This window comes from Hippopotamus amphibius, chromosome 9 (genome assembly GCF_030028045.1).
Source record: "Hippopotamus amphibius kiboko isolate mHipAmp2 chromosome 9, mHipAmp2.hap2, whole genome shotgun sequence".
NCBI classification, from domain to species: domain Eukaryota; kingdom Metazoa; phylum Chordata; class Mammalia; order Artiodactyla; family Hippopotamidae; genus Hippopotamus; species Hippopotamus amphibius.
This window is the reverse complement of record NC_080194.1, coordinates 26161189-26179269: the sequence shown is the minus strand read 5'-3', so window position 1 is coordinate 26179269 and position 18081 is coordinate 26161189. Positions and strand designations below refer to the sequence as shown.

The 18081-nt window shown below is 36.5% G+C and overlaps 1 protein-coding gene across 2 annotated transcripts in view; it reads left to right on the top strand.

Annotated features, from left to right (window-relative positions):
* Positions 1 to 18081, top strand: part of GTF2H1 (general transcription factor IIH subunit 1) — a 31516-nt gene that overhangs the window by 11443 nt on the left and 1992 nt on the right. Inside the window, exons 4-14 of one of the 2 annotated variants that reach the window (XM_057695910.1) lie at positions 620 to 785; positions 1734 to 1827; positions 3264 to 3413; positions 3542 to 3621; positions 6956 to 7083; positions 7194 to 7281; positions 10955 to 11043; positions 11424 to 11541; positions 15181 to 15271; positions 15733 to 15848; positions 16924 to 17016. In XM_057695910.1, the coding sequence (XP_057551893.1) occupies positions 620 to 785; positions 1734 to 1827; positions 3264 to 3413; positions 3542 to 3621; positions 6956 to 7083; positions 7194 to 7281; positions 10955 to 11043; positions 11424 to 11541; positions 15181 to 15271; positions 15733 to 15848; positions 16924 to 17016 (1213 nt within the window). The remainder of the gene's footprint in view (positions 1 to 619; positions 786 to 1733; positions 1828 to 3263; positions 3414 to 3541; positions 3622 to 6955; positions 7084 to 7193; positions 7282 to 10954; positions 11044 to 11423; positions 11542 to 15180; positions 15272 to 15732; positions 15849 to 16923; positions 17017 to 18081) is intronic. The other variant, XM_057695911.1, reaches the window with a different exon arrangement.

The window sequence follows — 18081 nt, the reverse complement described above, 5'->3', positions numbered from 1 at the left end:
ATGAGATAAACTCCGAAGTTAAACTAACTGCCTCAAGCCTAACCTCTGATTAGGAACAGAACTGTGGTTCAAAGGTGCTAAGGTCCCTTAATTCTCTGTCAGTTTTCTGTCACCGAGAAGATACTAAACCATTAGAAGTGTGTTTGTGAATAAGAAACCTGAAAGAAGTCATAATCTAAAAAGGTTGAGAAAGCATCTAAAATAATGAGAACTTCTAAGATGAATTATCTTTCTATGCTTATGTCTCCAAGTGCTTATCACCATGAAAAACTAGTTGCTAGAAAAATCTTTTCCCCATTCACCTTTTTGTGAAGGAGAATACAGTACAGCACAAATACAGTCTGTGTATCACTCGGATATAGGGATGAATAAGACCAAATCCATGCCCTCAAAGAATTTAGCCGTTGCTTCTTCAGACTGACTTCCGTTTATCTGCACTTACATTTATTCCTCCAAATTTTTTTTTCTTTTAATTACTAGCAAATGAACTAAATGACCTCTGCCGCTCAGTCATCACAGAATGAAAGTTGGGTGTTTCATGTGGCTAAAGTCTTTTGAATGTTACCTAAATGGTGTTTTATTCTGAAAGTTCAATATGTTCGATATATTCTATCACCAGAATGCTGCAAGAAGATCCTGTTTTGTTTCAGCTTTATAAAGACCTTGTTGTGAGTCAAGTGATCAGTGCTGAGGAATTCTGGGCCAATCGTTTAAATGTGACTGCAACAGAGAGTTCTTCCACATCTAACCATAAGCAGGATGTTGGCATTTCTGCAGCATTTCTGGTATGTGACCCTTCGAGATTTCTAAAGGGAAAAAAAAAAAACCCTGGTATATCTGTTAACGATGTCATTTCTTTTGTAAAATTTAGCATTTTCTTAAAGTAAATTAACAGATACTTCAGTATTCATGGTATTCTAAAATATTTTTAAAATACATACAGTATTTTTTTTTAATTTGTATATTTTTTTGCCAGTTATGTTTTCTTAGTTTTTTGGACTTGACCCCAGCATACTGGAAATCAAATGGACTTTTGAAAAAGAATCTTTTAGCAATTGCATTAATGCTAATTTCCCCTAATACTTTTAAATTTAGGACTTTCAGATATCTTTTTTTAATGATCGCAGTGCTTTACTTACAATGCAAAGTTTAAATGTATAGTGACCATCATGTTATAAAAAAGTAAGATTTGTAAAATGTATCTTAAGAGGAAAATTGGGAATACCTTAGGTGTGGAATTAGAAAGTGAGATTCAGTCTGCACTCTGGTAAGACCAAAGCAGTATTTATACATTTAACAAAAATTTGAGTACCAGTTACATGTTTGGCATCTTTCTGGGTGCTTAGCAGTAAATTGAATTAACAAGGCCTTCTTAGAGAAACCAATCAGATAATATTTACTTATTAACCAAATAGTTAGGTATTTGATAACTGTATATGTTTTATGTTAAAGCTCCACTAGATATCCGCCTTTGGTCACACTTAAATGTGCCTTTCTGACCATGTTGTATTTTCAAAAAGCAGATTTTATAGGTCACTAAAATTATATGAAACCAGGTCAGACTTCTGTAAGCCCTCTCTCTATGCCAAAAGTAAAGGTGAGGGACTTATCTCTATCTCTGTATTTCATTCAGGGAGTCTGTTTTTTCACCTTTGTCCAGTGTCCATTGGGTTCTTAGACATCTTCCCCCAATATTCTAACAAATACAGATATATATGTGGTCTTTATTTTAGGCTGATGTCCGGCCCCAAACAGATGGATGTAATGGTCTGAGATACAATTTAACCTCTGATATCATTGAGTCCATATTTAGGACCTATCCAGCAGGTAAGAAGAATCAGTTCTTTCAGATAATTAAAATATTTGTTTGGATTAATTCAGTAATGTATCATTGAAAAACAAAAGGCTTTACCTTTATTCCTGGTAAAGTGCAGTAAAATATTAAAGTGCTTTATCCAGTGCCTGACATGGTAGATACTAAGGGCTTAGCACATAATGTGCTGTCATCAATCCATTGGTATGATGACTATCCCATTCTTTCCACCGGTGATTCTTAAACTTTATTTACCCTTTAACATACCTGAGTAAGATGACATGCTCCAGAGGCATCAATAAATGAGTCTCTAACTAAACAAAGCTCTGAAGCCATACACTGTTCTCTCTCCCTACTTCCTCACTCCTGCCCCTTTAATCCTTAGGAAGCACCTCTCTCCCACAGGACTCCGCTCAAGCATCACTTAATTTCCTCTTCTATAAAATCCTGACTTCCTTAGGCAGATGTAAGCCCCCTCCACATTCTTTCCATAGGGCCATGTGTCTTACCACATTATAATGTAGTTATTTTCTTATCTTTCTAGTAGTAACATAATTATGTAGTGTTTACTATGTGCCAGACACCATTCTAAGGCCTTTATGTATGTTAACTCATTTAATCATCACAAATAGTATCTATGAAGTAGGTACTGTCATTACCCCCATATTACAGATGAGGAAGCCAAGTTAAAGAAAGATGAAGTAATTTGTCCAGCATCGCACAGATAGTGACAGGTCTAGAATTTTAAACTTAGGTTCTCCAGCTTGAGCCCTTAACCTCTTGATCTCTTTGTTTATTGGACACTGTAAGCTTCTGGAGTACTGAACTGATAGTCCCGTGGGTTATGGAGATCTTTATTTCCCTAGCACTTAACATGGTGCTTTGGATTAAAAGTGTCCATATATAAATGATCAAACAAACAAACTCAGCTCTTACTCCAGGAATCTTGGAAGTTTTCCACTAAAACTTTTAAACTTGTTAATTTTCTTGGTGCAAAATAAGGTTTTGTGGGACTTCCCTGGCAGTCCAGTGGTTAAGACTTCATGCTTCCAGTGCAGGGGATCCAGGTTCAATCCCTGGTCAGGTAACTAGATCCCACATGCCACAACTAAGGATCCCACATGCTGCAACTAAAGATTCCTCGTGCCACAACAAAGACACCGCATGCCGCAACTAAGACCTGGCACAGCCAAATAAATAAACACATGAATAAATAAATAAATAAATAAATATTCAAAGTAAAGTTTTGTCTGTAATTTATTAAGATTCGTAAAGGTAGTGCCTCACCTAATCTCTGAAGTTATATTTTATATTTACATTTAAATTATTATATTGTTTTTGAAGTTGAATACTTTTGTAATCTAATTTTGCTGTGTTTATTTTTAAACTAATTTGAGAGGTTTTAAGAATTGGAAATTCAGTATGTAACTATCATGATTTTTTCCCACAGTAAAAATGAAATATGCAGAAAATGTTCCCCACAACATGACAGAAAAGGAATTCTGGACACGTTTCTTTCAGTCCCATTATTTTCACAGGGACCGACTGAATACAGGGTCAAAGGACCTCTTTGCAGAATGTGCCAAAATAGATGAAAAAGGTAACTGTTTATCCCTGACACACTCTGGCCTTTAATTTGTTGCTCTGTAATCGTTAATGCTGTTAGTGAATTTTTTATTTCTGAGAAAGGGAAAAATTGGTCAGCTTTTTATTTCATTGATTTTCTAGGGTTAAAAACAATGGTTTCATTAGGAGTGAAAAACCCACTACTTGATTTGACAGCTTTGGAAGATAAACCATTAGATGAGGTAAGTAATAGTAAAAGGATTTACAAGAGAAAACAGTCTTTTCCTAGTCTTCAGTGTTTGTATAGTTTTAAAATTGCCTTTTTAAGATTGCCTTGGAGAACTGAAATTCCCGTATGAGTTGATAAAACATTTTTTAAAAGAATTTTCTAGCTCCACCATCAACAGTTGTCTAGGTATTAATGAAGGTTTAACATGATGTTTTATGCTGTATCTATCATTAATCTAAAGAAATGTGAACAAATGTTAGTAGACAGGGAAAAGATAACATTGTTAGTTGCCCACTCTTTGCCAAATCTTGAGCACAGATATGAGCCTTACCTCACATTAACCCAAGTATGTTTCAACAGCTAGACGATCAAGTATGAGCTACCTACCTTGCATCGTGACTCCAGACTTACAAATTTATCCAGTCACAGAGAAATAGGTGATCCCTTCTGATCAAGGCTAATTCTATCCCTGCATCTATCTTCTAGGCTAGGAAGGAACCTGCCTTCCTCAGTTATTCTCTTGACACTGTTACCTTTTAATTTTCTTGCCCTTCCTTTGACTCCTTTTCTGTTGGCCATGTACACATGCTCATTCCTTCCTATCTTTTTTTTTCCCCCTTTTTCCTCTTAGTATATGCTTGCACCAGGTGAGAAAACCAATGTTAGAATTTTGTCCTGTAGTCTGAATTATTAAATTAACAGAAAGTAATCCTTAGTGTCCCAGTGAGTTGTTTCCCTAATGAAATTCAGTTGTTTTCTTGAAAATTCTCAGCACTCAGTCACTTCCTTGGTGAATCTCAACACATTACAAACATGGCCCTCTTTAATCACCCTGAGAAAATGAAGCTTAAGATACAGCTTAAGGAACTTCCCTGGCGGTCCAGTGGTTAAGACTCTGTGCTTCCAATGCAGGTGGCGTGGGTTCAGTCCCTGGTCAGGGAACTAAGATCCCACATGCCACACAGCACAGCCAAAAATAAAATAAGAATAAAAATATTTTTTAAAAAAAGATACAGTTTAATATGATGGGGGGGTGGTATTTAGTGTTTGTTGTGGTTTGTTTGTTTTTTAATAAAAATGGTGGTATGTTATGCATGCCTTTCTTTACTGTGCCTGTCATCACTATCAGTCAGAGCTAAATAAACCTCACAGTTGTTAAGTACATAGACTTACCTGGCGTAAACTGTATTTTTTTTTTAACATTTCTAAACTCGGTTTTCTTGTAAAATGATGTTAATAGTTCTGACCTTGGGGAGGGGTTGGAAAATTGGAAAGATGTTGTTTAAGGGTACAAACTTGCAACTAGTAGATAAATAATTTCTGGATATCTGATGCACAGCATGGCCAACAGTACATAAACCTCAAAGTTGCTAAGAGACTAGATTTTAGTTCTCACCGAAGGAAATGATAATTGTGTGACATGATAGAGGTATTAGCTACACTGGTAATCATGTTGCAATCTGAAGTCAACACATTGTACACCTTAAACTTACACAGTACTATTATTTATGGTTTTTTTAGTGCCTGCATAGTGTTCCCTTATATGGATATATAAAAATTCATATAACAAGTCCTGTTAATAAAAATGTTGGTTGATTCAATTTTTCCTTTAATGCTTCTTCTTCCCTATCATCCTCTAGTAGTTCTGTCCCAGGATGTGGGTTTGGGCTTTCCATTCCATTGCTTCAAGTATTGATTATGTGATGATGACTCCCAGTTAGTCCTAGTTAGTCTATCTAACCCCAGAAACTCCAAAGTCATATATCCAACTACCTACTTGATATCTTCACTTAGGTAGTTCACAGACACCCCTCAACATGAAATGTATAAAATGGAACCTTTGATTCCCATTCTCAAAAACCTATCTCTTCCTGGGTCTTCCCTATGTCAGTTAAAAAAAAAAAGAAAAAGAAAAATTACCATAGACTCAGCTACTCAAGCCAAAACCTAGGAGTCTCCTTGATTCCTCCCCTTTCTTCACCTCCACCATTCAGTTGATCAGCAAGTCTTCTACAATACATCTCTGATCTATCTACATCTCCTCTGTCCCCACAGACACTTACACCCTCTTGCTTTTAGGGTACCTTTGCTTCATTGCTTGCCTTAACCTTCTAATTGATCTTCTTATTTCTATTTTTGTTGCATATAGTTTATTCTTCCCTAGCAGTAAGTTATAAATCAGATCATAATGCTCTCCTATGTAAAACTAATCAGTGGTTTCTCATTGAACTTAGAGTAAAATCAAAACTCCTACCATGCTCTTCTTGATTTGGCCTCTGCCTTCTTCTCTGTCTTTCCACTCAGTTCATGCTCCAAACATAATTGCCTTCTTTAAGGTCCATCCGAAGCTTTTTCTGCCTCAGGGCCTTTGCACTTGCTGTTCCTTCTTCCTGCTCTTCTACCTAACTAGCTTCTACCCATGTGTTGGACATCTGTTCTAATGTTACTTCTTCAGAGAGACCTTCCCTAACCTCCCTATCTAAAGTATCTCCTCCCATTCCAGTCACTACACCATGTCTTTGTTTTCTCCATTTATTTTCTTCATAGCATCTGTCACTTTCAAAAGTGGTCTTATTTTTACCTTGTTTTGCTTATCAGTTGCCAGTCTTCTCTCAGTAGACTATAAGTTCCATGAGGCTGACTATTCCTGTTACCGGCCTGTCCCCATCACATGGCAGGTATTAGGCACTCGGTAATTATTTGATAAATGAATGAATTCGTATGATTCTCTATGATCGATCTCTTACCTCTTTAACCTTATGTCTCATCAGTCCCTGGCCTACCCTTCATTCCGGGTATGCTGAACTCCATACAAACCCATGACACAATATGTATTACATTATTTCTGTACCTTTGTTTAAGCAGTTTCCTCTTCCTGAAACGTTGTCTCCATGTTTGCCTTGCAAGCATCTATTTATCTTATGGTGCGCCATGATGCTGTTTTGAACCTACGCTGCCCTCCCTGCACCCCGCTCTGGTGGAATTGACCACTTCTTCCTTCATAGCACCTATGAGTTTTAACAAAGTGTACTGGCTTACAACCCAGCATCCCACTAACTGGTATTTTAATATTTTGCTAACTAGATCCAAAATTGCCCTTTAGGGAGAAAAATGCAGCACTTAACAGGTAAGGTGTTTTTGTGATACTAAAAGCAGCTAGTGATATTTCTTCATTTTTTGTGTGTGTAATGTCACTTATTATTAAATGTTTACCTATAAATATTTGATAATGCTCAGAATTAATAAGGTCCTGTCATCCAGAAAATTTTGTCAACTCAACATCTCATAATAGACAAGAAAACCAGAAGTTTATTTTAATTTCTAATCTACTAAATTGTTTCTCACAGGGCTATGGCATTTCCTCTGTGCCATCTACATCTAATTCTAAATCCATAAGAGAGAATAGTAATGCTGCCATCATCAAGAGATTTAACCATCACAGTGCCATGGTCCTGGCAGCAGGTCTCAGGAAACAGTTAAGTACACATGCAAAGGTGCAGTAAGTGGGTTTTCCATGATAGCCAGGTGGAGTTTTGTTGTTATTCTGCCTGTGGTTTTTTAACATTTTTTTCCCTTGGTTTTCAGAGAAGCACAAAATGAGCAAAATGGTGAGCCCAGCAGCATTGATGGAAATTCTGGAGATGTAGATTGCTTTCAGCCAGCAGTAAAAAGGGTATGCGTAAAAAGTCTGGAACGTTTACAGCTCAGATTCCTCCAGATACCTTATGTAACTGCTAGTACCTTATGTTGACTCTTGATCAGTTTGGATGACTCAGTTTTTCTGACCAAGATGTTAAACATTTGGCTTGAATTGTAGAACATTTTAAAGAGTTCTTCCTTAGTTTTGGCTTGCCAGCCTACTTTCCATGGACTTAAGTCTGTTAACTGTTTTTACTATTTTGTTTTCTTTTTTTCCTTCACCTATAGACACACACATATATTAACGTACAGTTTTAATTTCTGGGAAAGAGTATTCAACAGAGGCAGTATAACAGAAAGAAAAAATGAAAGGTTTTGTGTATGTGATTTTAAAAGATAAGATTTGGCCCTCATGTTAAACCTAGCATTTCAGAACTGGAAATATCTTTCATTAAGTAATGAAGGTGTGCTGTGGGGGAGTATGAACGGTTACCTACTTGTGTATTTCCTCTCTCCCTGCAACTTTGCCAAGCTTCTCTAACTCTCAATTTTCTTAAGTTCCTCCCTCTGTAGTTATAAAAATAAAGATAAAGCTTTCTTAGAGGGCAATCAGGCAGTATGTATTAAATTTTTAAATGTTTATGCCCTTAATTCCACTTCTGGACAGTATTCCACTTTGGACATTTATTTTTAAAAAAAAAAGATATGTGCAAAGATTTAGATACAAATACTCATAGCAGTATTATAATTGAGAAAATAGCAAATACCCTAATATCTGTGACATATCCATACAATGGAGATTGATGCATGTAGCAATTAATGACTTTGGAAAGAACGGGGACTTCCCTGGTGGCGCAGTGGTTAAGAATCTGCCTGCCAATGCAGGGGACACAGGATCGATCCCTGGTCCCAGAAGATCCCACATGCCACAGAGCAATTAAGTCCATGTGCCACAACTACTGAGCCTGTGCTCTGGAGCCTGCGAGCCACAAGTACTGACCCGGCGTTCTGCAACTACTGAAGCCCATGCACCTACAGCCCACGCTCCACAACAAGAGAAGCCACCTCACTGAGAAGCCTGCGCACCGCAACAAAGAGTAGCCCCAGCTCCCCACAACTAGAGAGAAAGCCTGCATGCAGCAGTGAAGACCCATTGCAGTCAAAAATAAATAAATAAACAAATGGGGGAGAGACTTTCCTGGTGGTCCAGTGGTTAAGAATCCACCGTCCAATGCAGGGGACGTGGGTTTAATCCCTGGTTGGGAAACAGAGATCCACATGCCACAGGGCAGCTAACCTCATGCACCACAACTAGAGAGCCTGTTTGCTGCAACTGAGACCCAAGCAGCCAAAAATAAATAAATAAAAAAAATTTTTTTTAATTAATGATATGTTGAATTAAAAAGTTCATGGGACTTCCCTGGTGGCGTAGTGGTTAAGAATCTGCCTGCCAATACAGGGGACATGGGTTCGAGCCCTGGTCCGGGAAGATCCCACATGCAGCAGAACAGCTAAGCCCGTGTACCACAGCTACTAAGCCTGTGCTCTAGAGCCCACAGCCACAACTACTGAAGCCTGTGCACCTAGAGCCTGTGCTCCGTGACAAGAGAAGGCACCACAATGAGAAGCCCTCGCACCACAACAAAGAGTAGACCCCACTTGCCACGACTAGAGAAAGGCTACTCACTGCAACAAAGACCCAACGCAGCCCCCAAAATAATTAATTAAAAAAAAAAAAAAGAGTTCATGTATACCATAACAATAGTTGAGTTCATTAAAATTAAATTCAAGAGGGCTTCCTAGGTGGCGCAGTGGTTAAGAATCCGCCTGCCAATGCAGAGGTCACGGGTTCGATCCCAGCTCCAGGAAGATCCCACATGCCGCGGAGCAACTAAGCCCGTGTGCCACAAAAAAAAAAAAAAAAATTAAATTCAAGAAACCATTTTTGAGTTACTTTACATGCTGTATTAGGGTGGTGGGAAACAAAAATGAGTAAGATTGGGTTTTTGTCCTCAAAGAATTTCGTGTCTATAGGTAAGACAAAATCAAAAGAATAATTATAAAACAGAATTTAAAGTATAGTAATTGTGTTATTTACAGTAGGAGCCCAAGAGTGAGTAAAGTTCACAGAACAGACTATAATTAAGTTTGTGAACTTCAAAAGGGAATTATGGGTGAGCCTTTTATATATTTCAGTCACTTAATGTGTTTCCACAGGGATGTACACCTTTAAAATTAAAGTCAGTAAGATATTTCTTTTCTGAACCAAGCAAAGTAAATCTAAAATGTAAGTTAGAGATGCTAAAGAAGAAATCTAGGAAGTGATGCTTTTCTTTGCAGTATTGCACTGTGTACCGTTGATTCTTGGTAGTGAAAGAATTGTCAAAAATTGTGCAGATTTTCACAATATTCAGTGATAAACTGGATATTCTTTCAAGTCAATAGTTGTCTGCTGTGTGTGCTACAGGGATTTATAGAATGAGAGATCCAGAAGTAATAATAGAGTCTTTATATTTATGGAGCTTTCAGTTAAGTATGAAAGTTAGGTGAATAATCCTTGACAGAAGTTTAGGATTTGGATTTATATAAGAGGTTAGGTTGGGACATGACTTAGGTACAGCAACAGTAGGTGTAAAAATGAGCTTGACATGGGAAAGGTAATGAAGACGTCAGTATGCCTTGAAGTTGGCTTAAGGTGTAGAGCTGAGAAAGTAATAAAAGCTTAGGCTGAGTATAGGTAAGGTGGGACTGATTGATATGTTACTCTGAATAGCATGCTGACGTCAGATTTGTTCCTATACTACAAGGGGACTGTTCAGACTGTTAAAATAGGAGCAATTTAAAATAACTGTCTTCAGATCTATTTTGAGATACATTTAATATCTTAAACGTTTTGATCCTAGTCTGGGAAGCTACAGATGAGAGCTGACCAGATGAATTTCATAGATATGTAGGGATGAAATATTATAAAATTGTTTTCCCAAATGTTTACATAGATTGTCATCATGTCTTATAATTAATGTGTTTTTATTATAAGGCTATAGAAATACAGCAGTTTGTTACTAGTCCAGGAGAAAACACATTAGTAAAACCAAAATAAAGAATCCAGAAGTAAATCTAAATATTTACATGGAGGGATTAAATACATAGATGATAAACATGGCATTTCAGAATCACTGAGGAAAGCCATTATTCTACAAATGGTCTTAGGGGGACTGATTAATAATTTAATATTTAAAAAACCCGCAGATTCCTACCTTACTCCTTATTTCAAAATAAGTTCTAAGTGGATCAAAGATTTAAGCAGAAAATTAATCCATAGAAGAATAAGCATAAAGGAAATAATTAAAACTGAAAAACACCAAGTTGGAAGAAAAGTATTTGCAACACGTAATAAAAGTAATTTTTTTTAACTTATTTGGGGGGAAAAATAGTAGAATACACGTTTTTACCTACCAAATTTTCAAATATTAAAGGTTCAGTAATGCTTAGTATGGTCAGAGTATAGGAAAACAGGTACTCTGTGTAAGTGGTCGGTGAAAAAATGGGTTCAGCTATTTGTGGGGCAGTCATATCTAGGAAGTGAGGCTCCTGGTGGGAAGACTTCATATTTTACCCTCAGTACAGAACAGTTTTACGTCTTCAGTGATGTTCATTACTTTTGTAAGGGAACTTTATAATAAAAAGTGTTGTGTTGATAATTATAGGCGAAGTTACAAGAGTCCATTGAATATGAAGACTTGGGAAAAAATAATTCCATAAAAACAATTGCACTAAACCTCAAGAAGTCAGATAGGTAAGTTTGGTGACTAATATTAAATTAACTTGAGGCAGAATAGTTTTATAGCACACATCATTGCAGAATATATTATGTTAAGTGTAGAACTCAGGTTTAATCAGTTTGTTACCATAAAATACAGTATCTTATTTCCTTAAAAATTTACTTTGTGCATCTCAGGAAAGGATCCTAAATGATTAGTGCCAAGAAAATGAATTTTGGCACTCTGTGCTGTCTTCTTCCTGTTGCCCTTATAGGAATTAAATTATTTTATTGAAGTATCTTTAACTCTTTACTTTGGGGAGAATGTTGTGTTGAGACTGCTAAAATATTTGAAAGACAAACATTGAGTACCTTTATTCTGTGTGATTAGTAATTTCTTCTTTGCTGACCTTCAGGTATTATCATGGTCCAACTCCAATCCAGTCGCTACAGTATGCGACAAGTCAGGACATTATTAATTCTTTTCAAAGTATTAGACAAGAAATGGAAGCTTATACACCCAAATTAACTCAGGTAAGGTGACTTGTACTGTTTGAAAAACAGAATTCTTATATGAGCACATTCAAATTGAACTGTAAAACTAATACTTTAATTGGGTTTAAAAACATATTTCCACTTAATAAATTGAAAAAGTCAAGAGGTAGAAAGAAGAGATATTTGGCATACCTGAAGATAAGATGATAATGAAAAGTGAGATAATGAGTTTTGTGATTGCTAATTTTTTCCTTCCATATATACAGTTTTATTGGAAAAGTCTCCCCGGTTCCAAAAAAATTTCTGGACATCACTCTCTAGATAACTCTTTTTTTCCCCCTGCCTTTATACATACTTCAGTTGATCAGCAAGTTCTGTCAGTTCAATATTTCTTGATTCCTTCACTTTGGTTTAGGCAAATCTGACTGGTTTTCTGCACTGCCACTGCAAGTTATCTTGCTAAAAACAGGATCCCGATCACATCACTCTGCAGCTTAAAAGCCTTTACTGTCTCCCTCTTTTCCCACAGTAATTTTCTGGATGTCCTCATCTGACATGCCAAGCTCTCTAATCTGGCCGTAACCCACATCTCCCGTCCGAACTCCTGCCATGTCTCCACCATTCCCTTCCCCACGTAACCAAGAGTCCTATACTCCAAGCTAACACATTATAAACTACCCAGAGTTTTTTAATTGTTATCACCCACGTGCTTCCTGTACTTTCGCTCATGCTTTCTCTCTTAGAATGTCCTTTGCCTGTTTCTGTGTCTGGGGAACTAATAGTAATAACTCAAGACAGCTCAAATTTCATTGCCTCTGGGAAGCAATCCTCGACATGCCCAGTAGTGAGTTATTTTTTTCCCTTTTCTCTGTTTTCATAAACACTGAGACACTGAATTTATACCTGTATTGTAGTACTTATCACATATTGGGACTTTTTTACTTTTTATTTTGAAATAATCTCAGATTTACAAAAAGTTGCACAAGTTTCCCAACCCATTTTGAGGGTAGATCCCTTTACACCTAAATATTTCAGTCCATATTTCCTAAAACAAGACATTCTAATAAATAACACAGTATGGTTATGAAAGCATTAAGTTAACATTGATAAAGTATTATTGTCTAACCTGTAGGTCTTACAAAAATCTCACCAGTTGTACCATTAACGTCCCTATAGCAAAAGAAAGTCTTTCTTCTTGGTGCATCATCCAAGTCAGGTTTATGAATTGCATTCAGTTCTCGTGTCTTTTTAATCTCCTTTAAAATGGAATAGGTTTTCAATCTTTGTCTTTCATGACCTTCATGTTTGAAGAGTACAGGCAAGTTTTTTGTAGAATGCCCTCAATTTCAGTTTCTCTAAGATTGTCTTATGATTAGATTTTATGTTAAGCCTTTTTGGCAAGAATACCGCTGGAGCAATGTGTAAGTGATACGTCAGCTTCTGTGCGTCGTATCAGGAAGCATGTATTTATTTGTCCTAACTTGCAATATTAACGTCTGATCACTTGGTTAAGGCACTGTCTACCTGGTTTCTCTGCCAAAAACTTACTATTTTTCCCTTCGTAATTAATAAGTATCTTGTGGAGAGATACTATGTAAATATTTTATTTCCCATCAGACTTTTACCCACTAGTATTTTAGAATCTGTTGATGATTCTTGCAGAAAACAGTTATTCATGGTGGTAGTTAAATAGTGATTTTCTAATTCTGTCCTCCCATCAGTTGACCTTCTGAGCTTCCCTTCCCATCTCCTGTATTTATTTATTTACATTTATTTAGTTAGTTTATCTATAAGCATGGATTCTTATATTATTCTATGGGTTAGAAATTGTAGCTACCATTTTTTTCTTTTTTCAAACTAAAGTATAACTTACCTACAGTAAAATTTTACCTTTTCAGGCTATTCTTTGAGTTTCAGTGTGCATATGCAGTTGTGCAATCACCAACATGATCAAGATAAAAAACAGTTTTGTCACCCCCAAAAAAATGTACCCTTGCACCTTTGTAGTCAGACCCTTTACTTTGGCTCCTGTATCTTTCTGACAATATCTTCCTCAGTTTTTGAGCACCTCCTTACCTTATGGCACAATGAGATAGATGTTCCAAATTCATCTTATCCTTTCCCTGCCCAGCCACACAGTCTTCCTTTAAGTGTTGAGTAGATTTAGAAACCAAGTTCTGAGTACTCCGTGTACTCATTACTGTTGGGATGTCATTTGCTACTGGTCTCATTGTCCCCTCAGCATACAAAGCAAGGAAATATGTGTTGTACATATTTACGCTCACATAACAAATATGGGATTGTTTGACTACATCTTTCCTTCTAGACTATAATTGTCCAACATCTGGCCTTTGGGCCAAAGTAGGTCCACCTAACTTTTTTAAGCTGTAGTTAGTCTTAAATACTTAGATTCTTCCCCACAACCCCAAAAAAGTGATTTCATTATCTGAGATGCATGAAAAGATTATCGCCCTCGGGTGTGTATACCTGAATGTAGCCAGTGACTAGTTGGCAAGTTCAGCAGTCACTGAAACTTCTGGTTATGGTACATTATAACATTCTGACAGAAGGAAATGGGAATAAAGTGAACTTTCATGTCCCCTCATCTCATGGTTACCCTGTATTGTACTCATTACCCCAAGTTAAAAATTTTTTCATCCAGCCCATACACACATGGATTTCTACTTGTAAAAACTCCATTAAGACACACTAACCCTGCGCTTGAGCTATTCAGCAAATGATTTGTTCCTCTTCATGGCTAGCCCTTGATACTTGTTAGGAGCTCATTGAAGAGATAGTTATGTCCCTAAATGTTGATATGGATACTGTGGGGAATGTGGGGTTTTTTTTCCCTTTTGGCTAGGTGTATTCACTTCCTTGAAAAATGACAAATGGTATATTTCTGTTCTGCTGGATATTTATGTCAGCTGCCAGCAAGGATTTAACATTTGTTTTATTGACTTTTTTTGTTTCCTTTAACTCAATTTTACCTTCAGTGCTAAGAGTTCATAAGTTAAGTTGTTACTTAAGTAAGGGATTGGCTAAGACAGAGAAAGACAAATATTATACAATATCATTTATATGTGGAATCTAAAAAATAGTACAAATGAATTTGTTTACAAAACAAAAACAGACTCACAAACATAGAAAACAAACTGGTTACCAAAGGAGAAGGGGGCGTGGTGGGCAGGGATAAACTGGGAGTATGGGATTAACAGATATACATTACCGTATAGAAAATAAACAACAAGAATTTACTGCACAGGGAACTATATTCAGTATCGCATGATAAACTATAATGGAAAAGAATCAGAAAAAGAATATATACATATATATGTATAACTGAATCACTTTTCTGTACACCTTAAACTAGCACAATATTGTAAATCAACTATACTTTAAATAAGGTGGGGGGTCAGGGGCTTGACTAGACAGAAGTGTGTGTATGTTGAGGTACCTATGGACTTGCCTGGTATTCCTGGAAGATTGGTAGGTATTCTGTCTCTGCATATGCTATGTTTCTAGCCTCATGGAAAGTAATTCACTCTGGTTGCCAAAAATAATGTATTTCTACAGGAATGAAGATTTATTGGACAGTTTGCTATAGAACTGAAATGTTAAGTAAAACAGGTGGCCAAAAAAGAGAGAAACCACTTTTTGTGTCTTAATTTCTTTCAGGTCCTCTCAAGTAGCGCTGCCAGTAGCACCATCACAGCACTATCACCTGGAGGAGCACTGATGCAGGGAGGGACACAGCAAGCCATAAACCGTATGTGCTGGACCTTCTGTTGCTATCCCTTCACCCAGATAACCTTGAAAGAGCAATTTGAGAAGAGTGCTCAAGTTTTATTGTTTTTTCTTTGGGACATTTCTGGGATTTTTGTTTTGTTTTCATGCATCCTGATCCTGAAGCATATCTAGAGAAGAGCTTATGTTTCAGTGTTGTTTTAATATTAGAAACAGTGGCACGTTGCTATGTCACACTAAAAGATTTTTTTTCCTCCCCTACCTCTTTAAAATAAAGCAAAACCTGAAAATTCCTTCAAAACCCCAAGAAAATTTAAATTCTGTGATCTGTCAGCCACAAAATCAGTAACTTAGAATAGCACATCCTGGTTTAGCGTTGGCAATAAGTGTGCATTCAAATTTATTCTCTGAGTGGTCATTCTTTCAGAGACTACACATATGGGAAAGTAGCTTTTATGCTGTGGACTTCTTTTTCTTTTGCAGAGATGGTGCCAAATGATATTCAGTCTGAATTGAAACACCTGTATGTGGCTGTTGGGGAACTCCTACGGCACTTCTGGTCCTGCTTTCCCGTTAATACGCCATTCCTAGAAGAAAAGGTCAGAACTGGTTCCAAACACAGCCAGCTGTTGTGGTAGTGGGACTTAGCGAAGTATTATCTTGAAGTTGGAAAATTGTATTGAACGTTTACCATATGCCAAAGAGTACTTTGCCTATATTGTTTCATTTAAGCCTCACAGCATCCTGATGGGGTAGGTATTGACATCCATTTTGTAGATGAAGAAACTTGAGACCAGTTCCATAACTTATAATCGTACATCTTAAAACTTAACTGAATTACTTTGCTATACACCAGAAACTAACACAACATTGTAAATCAACTATACTTCTATTAAAAACAAAATACTAATAGCTTTACTATATAGCTTGCTCTTACAAACAATCTTTAAGAGAGATAAATACCCCATTTAAAATAATAGGCAGAAAACTTTTAACAGGCAATTCACTAAAGGACGCAAGTGGCCCAGTAAACCTAAGAGGGAATTTTTATACTCACTAGTATTCAAATAAATTATTTTTAAAGCTTCAGAAAAAGTGCATTTTTCATCTATAATTTGCAAAAGAATAAAAAACTTAGAATGATCGTGTTGGGCAAGCTGCTAAGAAAAGAGTGCTTTCTTCCACTGCAAGTACTACCTTTTTAAAAAATGCTTTGACCTGGAAATTCAACATTTAGTAATTTAGCCTAAGGAAATAATTAAGAATGAATGTATGCAAATATTGAGCCATAGAGATGTTTCTCTGCCACTGTCTGTGTAGAATTAGTCTAAATATCTACCAGAAGGAGATTGGTTAAAGATACATCCATTTTAAATGATGAGTTAGTATTTAATGACTTAAAGTTGTTCCCATTAAACCAAGTGAAATTTTAAAACAGTATGTACTTCATATTTTCTACATGTGCATTTATACATGCACGAAAAATATCAGGAAAGATATGAATTATGAACAAAAAAAATCTGAATATATTAGATATTGCTACTCTGCCTGGTAGAGCCAGTTAATCTTAAAAAAAAAAAAAAAGAAAGAAAGAAACCTTATGTGTACTTTTCTCTTGATCCTTGTAGGTTCTTTAAGAGTCTCTTCATTCATTATTTCTCTCATCTTTTTTAGGTAGTGAAAATGAAAAGTAATTTGGAACGATTCCAAGTTACAAAGCTCTGCCCATTCCAAGAAAAAATTCGGAGACAGTATTTAAGCACAAATGTAAGGCAACAATCTAATTTTGGCCTGATTTTTTTTCTCTGTGTAGCAAAAAGATGAAGTTAACTTTGTTTTCCTGTAAGTGAGTATATATGTTGTTTTTTCCTGTTTCTGGGAATATTGTTTTTTAATTGTAAGATGTATCATACATTCAGAAGTGTATAAAATACGTTTGCTTTTTTAAATAATAAAACAAGTATCTGTGTACCCACCAATCATGGTAAGAAATAGAACCAGTACCCTAAGTGCCCCTATCCAGTTGCCTACACCTTCTTCACACTGTCTCAAGGCCATGACTAACCAGGCATTTGTAAGAATCATCTCCATGCTTTTTCTTTATAGATTTACAACCTATATGCATGTTCCTAAAAGTATTTATTTTGAAAACCTAAGTAGCAAGTACAAATCTAGCAATACAAAGAAAGGCAGAATTGCCATTCTGTGAAAGAAAGCTGAACAGTTCCTGGGTTATGGTCGGCCTTCAGCTTCCCTGGTTGAGGGCAGGGCAGTGAGTAAGGTAGTGATTGAGAAGTGTCACCTTGTACCCAGGATTTTTAGTGTTGTTTTTAATGCAAGACTAGAGCAGCCACACAAGATTGTTTGTCTATGTGTTAACGCAAGTCTTCTCAGAGATGACTAGGAAAACATAGTATATACAAACTTAGAGGTCCGTGTTTCAGTAAGTAGGATAATCAAAACGGTTTTACAGTTGAAAGCTGAAAAATCTTCATCAGTAATATTTTTGGTTTTTCTTCCCTAACATTCTAAATGTTTCTTCTCAAAATATAATAATGTTATCTATAATCAGAAAAGAAGCTTGGAATGTCTTCCCACAGCAGAGCAAGGGTGACAAATAGGTTCCAGTTTACGTGCTTTCTCAGTTGATTGTAACTGCCTGGAGCACTATAGTAAAAAGGATTCTGAGGCCATGTGCAGCCTTTCATGAGGCTGTGGTGTTCATCTCTTCTATTGGTACTGTGCAGTCACTGTGGCCTATCAAGCAGCGTAGTTCCCAGACAGAAGTAAATAACATAACCCTCCCCCCCCCAACCCCACCCCCCTCACACA